General features: G+C 38.7%; 2 protein-coding genes across 2 annotated transcripts in view; one reads left to right on the top strand and one right to left on the bottom strand.

Annotated features, from left to right (window-relative positions):
- The window catches only part of Cenpp (centromere protein P), a 181,763-nt gene that overhangs the window by 106,951 nt on the left and 64,214 nt on the right, over positions 1-10,598 (top strand). The gene's annotated exons all lie outside the window — the stretch shown is intronic.
- Ecm2 (extracellular matrix protein 2) overlaps positions 4,850-10,598 on the bottom strand; it is a 33,858-nt gene continuing 28,109 nt past the window's right edge. The window contains exons 8-10 of the mRNA XM_032919608.1: positions 8,106-8,245; positions 6,769-7,095; positions 4,850-5,804 (exon numbers count right to left, since the gene is read on the bottom strand). Of these exons, the coding sequence (XP_032775499.1) occupies positions 5,636-5,804; positions 6,769-7,095; positions 8,106-8,245 (636 nt within the window). The 3' untranslated portion in view covers positions 4,850-5,635. The remainder of the gene's footprint in view (positions 5,805-6,768; positions 7,096-8,105; positions 8,246-10,598) is intronic.

The following is a 10,598-nucleotide window of genomic DNA, read 5'->3' as shown; positions in this document are numbered from 1 at the left end:
TGAAGGGCATCTGGGTTCTTTCCAGCTTCTGGCTATTATAAATAAGGCTGCTATGAACATAGTGGAGCATGTGTCTTTGTTGTATGTTGGAACATCTTTTGGGTATATGCCCAAGAGAGGTATATCTGGGTCCTCAGATAGTGCAATGTCCAATTTTCTGAGGAACCTCCAGACTGATTTCCAGAGTGGTTGTACCAGTCTGCAATCCCACCAACAATGGAGGAGTGTTCCTCTTTCTCCACATCCTTGCCAGCATCTGCTGTCGCTGGAGTTTTTGATCTTAGCCATTCTGACTGGTGTGAAGTGGAATCTCAGGGTTGTTTTGATTTGCATTTCCCTTATGACTAAAGATGTTGAACATTTCTTTAGGTGCTTCTCAGCCATTCGATATTCCTCAGCTGTGAATTCTTTATTTAGTTCTGAACTCCATTTTTTAATAAGGTTATTGGTCTCCCTGCAGTCTAACTTTGTAAGTTCTTTGCATATTTTGGATATAAGCCCTCTATCAGTTGTAGGATTGGTAAAGATCTTTTCCCAGTCTGTTGGTTGCCGTTTTGTTCTAACGACAGTGTCCTTTGCCTTACAGAAGCTTTGCAGTTTTATGAGATCCCATTTGTGGATTCTTAATCTTAGAGCATAAGCCATTGGTGTTTTATACAGGAAATTTTCTCTAGCGCCCAGGTGTTCAAGATTCTTCCCCACTTTTTCTTCTATTAGTTTGAGTGTATCTGGTTTGATTCACTTGGACTTAAGCTTTGTATAGGGTGATAAGCATGGATCGATATGCATTCTTCTACATGCTGACCTCCAGTTGAACCAGCACAATTTGCTGAAAATGCTATCTTTTTTCCATTGGATGATTTTAGCTCCTTTGTCAAAAATCAAGTGACCGTAGGTATGTGGGTTCATTTCTGGGTCTTCAAGTCTCCACTGGTCTATCTGCCTGTGTCTGTACCAATACCATGCAGTTTTTATCACTATTGCTCTGTAATACTGCTTGAATTCAGGGCTAGTGATTCCCCCGGAAGTCCTTTTATTGTTGAAGATAGTTTTAGCTATCCTGGGTTTTTTGTTATTCCAGATGAATTTCCAAATTGTTCTGTCTAACTCTCTGAAGAATTGGATTGAAATTTTGATGGGGATTGCATTGAATCTGTAGATCGCTTTTGGTAAAATGGCCATTTTTACTATATTAATCCTGCCAATCCATGAGCAGAAGTCATTGTTTTTAATAGCTGAGTAATATTCTATTATGTAGTTGTACCACATTTTCTGTATCCATTGCTCTGTTGAAGGACATCTGGGTTCTTTCCAGCTTCTGGCTATTATAAATAAGGCAGCTATGAACATAGTAGAACATGTGTCTTTGTTGTATGTTGGAGCATCTTTTGGGTATATGCCCAGGAGTGGTATAGCTGGATCATCAGGCGTACTGTGTCCAATTTTCTGAGGAAACGCCAGACTCATTTCCAGAGTGGTTATACAAGCTCTCAATCCCACCAAACAGTGGAGGAGTGTTCCTCTTTCTCCTCATCCTGGCCAGCATCTGCTGTCACCTGAGTTGTTGATCTTAGCCACTCTGACTGGTGTGGTTGTTTTGATTTGCATTTCCCTGATGACTAAGAATGTTGAACATTTCTTTAGGTACTTCTCAGCCATTCAATATTCCTCAGCTGAAAATTCTTTGTTTAGCTCTGTACCCCATTTTTTAATAGGGTTATTTGGCTCTCTGGAGTCTAACTTTTTGAGTTCTTTGTATATAGTGGATATTGCCCCTCTATCAGATGTAGGATTGGTAAAGATCTTTTCCCAATCTGTTGGTTGCCATTTTTTCCTATTGACAGAGTCCTTTGCCTTACAGAAGTTTTGTAATTTTATGAGGTCCCACTTATCGATTCTTGATCTTAGAGCATAAGCCATTGGTGTTCTGTTCAGGAAATTTTCCCCAGCGCCCATGTGTTCGAAAGGCTCTTGCCCACTTTCTCTTCTATTAGTTTCAGTGTATTTGGTTTTATATGGAGGTCCAAGATCCACTATATACAAGATTATAGGAATGGATTGATTTGCATTCTTGTACATCCTGACCACCAGTTGAACTATATGCTTTTAGCTCCTTTTTCAAAGATCAAGTGACCACGAGTTCATTTCTGAGTCTTCAATTCTATTCCATTGATTTACATGCCTGTCTCTGTACCAATACCATGCAGTTTTTTATCATGATTGCTCTGTAATACAGCTTGAGGTTAGGGATGATGATTCCCCCAGAAGTTCTTTTATTGTTGAGGATAGTTTTTGCTGTCTCTATCCTGTTTTGTTTATTTTTTTGTTTGTTTGGTTTGTTGTTGTTGTTGTTGTTGTTGTTGCTGCTGTTGTTGTTGCTGTTGTTATAAATGAATTTGCAAATTGCTCTTTCTAACTCTGTGAAGAATTGACTTGGGATTTTCATGGGGATTGCGTTGAATGTGTAGATTGCTTTCGGCAAGATGGACATTTTTACTATATTTATCCTGACAATCCAAGAGCATGGGAGATCTTTCCAACTTCTGAGATCATCTTCAATTTCTTTCTTCAGAGACTTGAAGTTCTTGTCATACAGAACTTTCATGTGCTTGTTTAGAGTCACGCTGAGGTATTTTATGTTATTTGAGACTATTGTGAAGGGTGTCTTTTCCCTAATTTCTTTCTCTGCCTGTTTACCCTTTGTGTAGAGGAAGGCTACTGATTTGTTTGAGTTCATTTTATATCCACTTTGCTGAGGTTGTTTATCAGGTTAAGTAGTTCTCTGGTGGAACTTTTGGGGTCACTTAAGTATACAATCATATCATCTGCAAATAGTGATATTTTGATTTCTTCCCTTCCAATTTGTATCCCTTTGACCTCCTTTTGTTGTCTGATTGCTCTGGCTAATACTTCAAGAACTATATTGAATTAGTAGGGAGAGAGTGGGTAGCCTTGTCTAGTCCCTGATTTTAGTGGGATTGCTTCAAGTTTCTCTCCATATAGCTTGATGTTAGCTACTGGTTTGCTGTATATTGCTTTTACTATGTATGGACCTTGAATTCCTGATCTTTCCAAGACTTTTAACATGAAGGGGTGTTGAATTTTCTCAAATGCTTTCTCAGCATCTGAGATGATTGTGTGAGTTTTTTTCTTTGAGTTTGTTTATATAGTGGATTATATTGATTGATTTCCGTATATTGAACCATCCCTGCATCCCTGGGATGAAGCCAACTTGATCATGGTGGATGATTGCTTTGATGTATTCTTGGATTCTGTTTGCAAGAATTTTATTGAGTATTTTTCATTGAAATTCAGAAGGGAAATCAGTCTGAAGTTCTGATTCTTTGTTGGGCCTTTGTGTAGTTTAGGTATAAGTTTAATTGGGGCTTCATAGAATGAATTGGGTAATGTTCCTTCTGTTTCTGTTTTGTGGAATATTTTGAAGAGTATTGGTATTAGGTCTCCTTTGAAAGTCTGATAGAATTCTGCATTGAACTCATCTGGTCCTGGGTTGGTTTTTTTTTTTTTTTTTGTATTTTTTGTTTTGTTTTTGTTTTTTTGTCTTTTGTTTTTTTTTTTTGTTTTTATTCTTTTGGTTTTTTTTTTTTTTTTTTTTGTTTTTTTTTTTTTTTTCCTTTTGGTTGGGAGTTTTTTAATAACTTCTTCCCTTTCTTTATTGTATATGGGCCTGTTCAGAAAGTTTTCCTGATCTTGATTTAACTTTGGTACCTGATATATGTTTAGAAAATTGTCTATTTCATCCAGATTTTCCAGTTATGTTGAGTATAGGCTTTTGTAGTAGGATCTGAATGATTTTTTTTTTTTATTTCTTCAGTTTCTGTTGTTATGTCTTTCTTTTCAATTCTGATTTTGTTAATTTGGACACACTCTCTGTGTCCTCTCGTTAGTCTGGCTAGGGGTTTATCTATCCTGTTGATTTTCTCAAAGAAACAGCTCCTATTTTGTTTTGTTTTGTTTTGTTTATTCTTTGTATAGTTCTTTTGTTTTAGGATGAAATGTTCTATAGATAACTGTTAAGTCCATTTGGTTTATAACTTCTGTTAGTTTCTCTATGTCTCTGTTTCGTTTCTGTTTCCATGATCTGTCCATTGCTGAGAGTGGGGTGTTGAAGGCTAGGAGACTTCAACACCCCACTTGCCTAGCAAGCGCAAGGCCCTGGGTTTGGTCCTCAGCTCCGAAAAAAAAAAAGTTTCTTTTATGAATGTGGGTGCCCTTGCATTTGGAGCATAGACATTCAGGATTGAGAGTTCATCTTGGTGGATTTTTTCTTTGATGAGTATGAAGTGTCCTTCCTTATCTTTTTTATAACCTTTGGTTCAAAATCGATTTTATTTGATATCAGAATGGCTACTCCAACTTGTTTCTGGGGACCATTTGCTTGGAAACTATTTTCCTAGCCTTTTACTCTGAGGAAGTGTCTGTCTTTGTGCATTTCTGTATGCACCAAAGTGCTGGGTCCTGTTTACATATCCAGTCTGTTAGTCTATATCTTTTTATTGGGGAATTGAGTTCATTGATGTTGAGAGATATTAGGAACAAATTATTATTGTTTCCTATTATTTTTGTTTTAGAGGTGGAATTATGTTTTGATTTAGCTTTTATTGAGGTATTTTTATCACAGTAACAGGAAAAGAAACTAAAGCAGAGCCCAAAGCTGGAGCTTAAGTCAAGACACTAGTATTTCTTCAGAACATAAACTTAAGTAAATAAAAGAAAAGCACAGAGGTTCTGTATGTATCATATAAAATTTTGTATCAATACAGAGAGATTGACCATGATAGATTGATCAGATTTACGTTAAGAAATCACTACAACAAGTCAGTGTGTGATGAATACCACTTTGTTCATTAAACTGACAAAAAGTTTATTTTAGAAATATAGCAAAGGAGATGGTTGCTAACTCTATAACTAGTGGAGGAATAAGTTGTATTTACATTTACATCAGCTTGTAGTTAACAGTAATTTGTATTTTTAGAAGAGTATTTACTTCTTGTAGTCTTTTTGTAAGACAAGGTCTTTACATAGTCCATGCTGTCCTGAAACTCACTATATAAATCAGGCTGGCCTCAAACTCACAGAGATCCTATGGTCTCTGTCTCCCAAATGTTGGGATCAAAGGCATGTGCCACCATGCCCAGTTTACTTTTTGTAATCTTTTGATCTTGCTGAAGAGTGAAAGCAATCTTGAAATGGTTTTTTTTTTTTTTTTATTTTAAGAACTAATTCTAGGCTTACAGTGTAGAATTTTTGTATGCCCTTCCGCTAGCTTTCCTTATCATTACCAATATGCATACTTAACCACTGTAAAATGATCTAAACCACAAAATTAGCATGAGAGTGGTGTTTTGGGGACTTGAGGCATGGATCAATCAATCGAGAACGTGTACTGCTCTTAGAGTGTACTCAAGTTCAGTTCACAGCTCAGACCCACCTGAACTCCAGCTTCAGGGCGTCCAACAGCCTCTTCTAGTTCCTGAGGACATTGCACTCGTGTACAAACACACACACACACACACACACACACACACACACACACACACACACACACACAAAAAGAGATGTAATGCTTGTTATGCTTGGGTAAAATTTATAAATGGCAGAGAGAAACTTGAAGTTACTTGATGCGTTGTGGTTTAAGAACAACACTTGAATACAATCTTATGCATGAAAACGCATAGGACGACATAGCTCTAGTTGTGATGTAATTATTTTCAAGATGAAGGTGTTCAAGAGCTGAGTCCTCATCTTCCTCAGCATTGCAGATTTGTTCAGGAAGGATGTTCCTAAAGAACAATAGACATGTAGATTATAAGCAGTCCAAGTATCTAAGTCTGGAATTTAGAAGCTACGTTTTTTAAAATGCTTTGGTTCTTAAAATGCAGGTAGGCATGACATTGTGACTCATTTGTAAATTCCAGTAGTCAGGGATCTAGTGAAGCGTTACCGTGAGTTTATATTCACTACTCAACTGAGTTCCAGGCCAGCCTGCTCTAAAGTAAGGCCATGTCTCAAAGGGTGTGGGATGGGGTGACAGCAGATGATAGTAGAGGCAAGAGTAAGAACTGAGGCTGCAGGCGTGCGCTAATGGAGCATCATCACGGCCTGCAGAGTGAGGGAGGTCTTCTGAAAGGTGATTTGAAACAGGATCCTCCCTTACTGAGTAGGTACAGTCAAGACTGGCCTTTAACTCCTCATCCTGTTGCCTTCACCTCTCAATAGCTTGAATTAAATGCATGAACACCATACTTGATTCCAGACTGTTCCAGATTAATCTTCTAGTCACCCACGGTGCCTAGGCAGGTATAATGATTAAACATATAGAAATGCATCCTGCAAAGTGAAGGAAGTTGAGTGCCAATAAATTCTTTCAGAATTTGCCTTCATAAAACTCTATTTAGGCAACTTTTGACTCTGCAGGGCACTTTCTGTATGCACATGGGGATTTTAGTATAGGGACGTATTTATTGCTTTGCAGCCTCAAATGAGTCTGTCTCCAAGACTCTACATATTATGTAATCATGTTCTACTTACTACTGTGGAAGTTTACAGTATTAGTACAAAAGTGGAAGTCATAATCATTATGGATCTATTATTCCCCTTTGGCAGTTACTAACATTGTCAGTTTTGTTTAGTTCTAATTACTCTTTATAACCATTTTTCTCTTCAAAATAAATCAAAAGGTTCATATTTTGCATTTTTATTTGTCAATTGAAATTTAAATTGATACTTGAAAACTTTAAAATTTACCGTATCTTATTGTTGTTCAGCCTCAGAAAATGCAATGCTTTCATTCCTTGTATTCCAGGGGGTATGGATTTGAAGTCATTGTGATCCAGAAATAGTTCTCTCAGAGAATGATATGCTCCATAGAACGAGACTAGGTCCACACCATCATCAGAAAGTCTGTTAAATGACAGGTACAAGTACTCCAGGCCTGGTTTCATGTGGCCAAACACATAGCCGGGGATCCGTTCAATTTGGTTCCCAATTAGGACAAGGTGCAGAAGAGATTTGGGTAGATAGGAGGGGACGTGGTAGAGCTTGTTGTAGGACAGGTCGATAGATTCAAGATTTCTGCAACAAAGGAAAAGTGAATCGGATAAGGAACTTCAGGAGACTGACTGGCCATCCTAGTGACCCCGAACAGACCTAGGTTCTGTGCCAGCCTGAGTCTGTCTGGCTCTCAAGCTCGTGCTCTCACCAGCGTTCACACTGTTCGTTAGCTCTGGGTGTGCATCAGAGTCCGGGTGGGAAAGCTCAGATCCTTTGGGAAATTGGGAAACGAAGCTCAAGTTGTTGAATGAGACTTGGGGTGAGAGTGGGGGTTGCCTTCATTCTTCATCCTTATTAGATTTATGATCTAGCGTATCACAGACTTGGGGTGAGATGAAGGGATTAGGGTAAAATGGAGGGATTAAAGGGTTCATGCACAAGGCAGTCCTGGGAATGTGATGAGCTCCATCCTTTTCTGTTAGAAGCTTCCCTTGAGTCTGCAAGGGCTTCTACCCATCCCTTTTCACCCAATAAAGATTCCTCTATTCATGAAAGAATTCATTATTCTCCAGTTGATTCCACACCTCTTTTCATCTCTGTGAACAACCCATTTCCCAAGCTGGTCAATTCAGGAGTATATTTTTCCACAGACATGCAGCCTTTAATAAAGACTGCAGATATGCTGTTGATTCCTGTCTAGGAAGGTGGATTCTATTTTGTATTTCTGCTCTCAAACAAGGCCTTCTTAAGATTGAGAAATGGTTTAGGAAGACAGGCCTGGCCTCTGCAGCCTGGCATCTCCATCTAATGGTGAAGAAGGAGTCGCCTGCTTTCTCCTCTCTGTAGACATTACGTGTACGCCGTCTCACCCTGCAGCCTGTGGCAGATGCTGCAGGGTGGCATTTGATTGTCAGGAATCAGCCCTCATTTCTTGCTAGTTTAGCACTCAGAGAGTAGTGGTCATGATACCAGTTATGTAATAAATGGTTTGAAAACTCAATGAGATAGCTAAACATTGAAACTAAGAATAAGAGTTCCATGGGAAAGGAAGCTTAGAATGTTAAATTGTGGTAGATACGGTAGATACTTACTCATGGTTTATCCATGCTAAAGGAGCAATCCGACTTTCTTCTATTTTATTATAACGTAGTACAATCATAGTTATCTTTCTGGTGTGATTGAAACAAATTTCAGTTATTTCTTCAATTTGATTATTTTCTAGGTACAACTCCTATAAAGAAGAGAAAATATTTTTCTTCTGTTTGTATTCAGTGGTATCTAATTTCACAAAATTAAAATATACTATTCTCATTAGCATTATTTAAAGTCTTATTATTCAAATCAGTTCATACTTTTAAATTGTCAAATTTTATAGCTAGCAAAATAAAAGGTGCTACCTATCATGATTATGGAGTTAAATAACTTTAATTTGTATATTTATGTATATTTGAGAGTGGGGTGCGTGCGTGCACATGCATGTAGGAGCATGTGGAGGACAGAGACAGAGGTTGGTATGAGAGCTCTTCCTCAGTCACTCTCCACCTTAGGCCTTGAGACAGGGTGTCTTACTGACCCCAGTGATCACTGATTCAGTTAGACTAGCTGAAATAGGGGGCTCCAGAGTTCCTGCATCCTACCCTGTGTCCCTGTCTCATGCTGGGAAGACAGGTACACACTACCACATAGCCTTTATGAGTGCTGGAAATCAAATGTGGATCTTTACATCTGTGTGGTGAGCGTTTTACCAAGTGTATTCTCTCTTCAAACAAATAAACTTAGTGTTTAGCTATGTGTGACATATGATGATACAGCATAACATAATTGTACAAGTTTTCTGACTTATAAAACTTACATTAATTATGTCACCTGAGCTACAGAACACTGAACATCGGAAGTAGAAATAATCACAACTCACCAGTGAGAAGCTCAGGTCTAAGGAAAGAGTAACACGCACTGTAGGTTCCAGGGCAGATGCATGAGTGCCAGGCTGACTGAGCACTAGCTTTAGAGCTGCTTCTCACCATCCCATAATACTTATAATTATTTTAGGCTCATGTTTTTTTTTTATTTTTAATTTTTTTTTATTTTTTATTATTATAAACTTGAGTATTTCTTATATACATTTCGAGTGTTATTCCCTTTCCCGGTTTCCGGCAACATCCCCTCCCCCTCCCCTTCCTTATGGGTGTTCCCCTCCCAACCCCTCCCCCATTGCTGCCCTCTCCCCAACAGTCTAGTTCACTAGGGTTCAGTCTTAGCAGGACCCAGGGCTTCCCCTTCCACTGGTGCTCTTACTAGGATAGTCATTGCAACCTCACGAGGTCAGAGTCCAGGGTCAGTCCATGTATAGTCTTTGGGTAGTGGCTTAGTCCCTGGAAGCTCTGGTTGGTTGGCATTGCTGTACATATGGGGTCTCGAGCTCCTTCAAGCTCTTCCAGTTCTTTCTCTGATTCCTTCAACAGGGTCCTGTTCTCAGTTCAGTGGTTTCCTGCTGGCATACGCCTCTGTATTTGCTGTATTCTGGCTGTGTCTCTCAGGAGCGATCTGCATTCACATTTTGATCATCCGTCTTGAGTTTCATTTGTTCTAGGCATCTAGGGTAATTCAAGCATTTGGGCTAATAGCCACTTATCGATGAGTACATACCATGTATGTCTTTCTGTGATTGGGTTAGCTCACTCAGGATGATATTTTCCAGTTCCAACCATTTGCCTACGAATTTCATAAAAGTCATTGTTTTTCATAGCTGAGTAATATTCCATTGTGTAGATGTACCACATTTTCTGTATCCATTCCTCTGTTGAAGGGCATCTGGGTTCTTTCCAGCTTCTGGCTATTATAAATAAGACTGCGATGAACATAGTGGAGCACGTGTCTTTTTTATATGTTGGGGCATCTTTTGGGTATATGCCCAAGAGAGGTATTGCTGGATCCTCAGGTAGTTCAATGTCCAATTTTCTGAGGAGCCTCCAGACTGATTTCCAGAATGGTTGTACCAGTCTGCAATCCCACCAACAATGGAGGAGTGTTCCTCTTTCTCCGCATCCTCGCCAGCATTTGCTGTCACCTGAGTTTTTGATCTTAGCCATTCTCACTGGTGTGAGGTGAAATCTCAGGGTTGTTTTGATTCACATTTCCCTTATGACTAACGATGTTGAACATTCCTTTAGGTGTTTCTCAGCCCTTCGGCATTCCTCAGCTGTGAATTCTTTGTTTAGCTCTGAACCCCATTTTTTAATAGGGTTATTTGTCTCCCTGCTGTCTAACTTCTTCAGTTCTTTGTATATTTTCGATATCAGCCCTCTATCTGTTGTAGGATTGGTAAAGATCTTTTCCCAATCTGTTGGTTGCCGTTTTGTCCTAACCACAGTGTCCTTTTAGGCTCATGTTTTTATACTTGAGTTATAATCTGTTTACTCACAACAGTAGAGTTCATAGGAACATTAATTTGGATAAGAGTACAACCTGCTAGAACTACTTAAGTCTCCAGTAGCTGGACACCTTCAAGATGCTGGTATTAGAGAAAACTTTTACTAAAGTCTCTGAATCACTAAATATTTCTGTATAGTTAAAAATGCATATGT

This window comes from Rattus rattus, chromosome 14 (assembly GCF_011064425.1).
Source record: "Rattus rattus isolate New Zealand chromosome 14, Rrattus_CSIRO_v1, whole genome shotgun sequence".
NCBI classification, from domain to species: Eukaryota; Metazoa; Chordata; class Mammalia; order Rodentia; family Muridae; genus Rattus; species Rattus rattus.
Note: the sequence above shows the minus strand (reverse complement) of the source record. Positions and strands in the feature narration are given on the sequence as shown.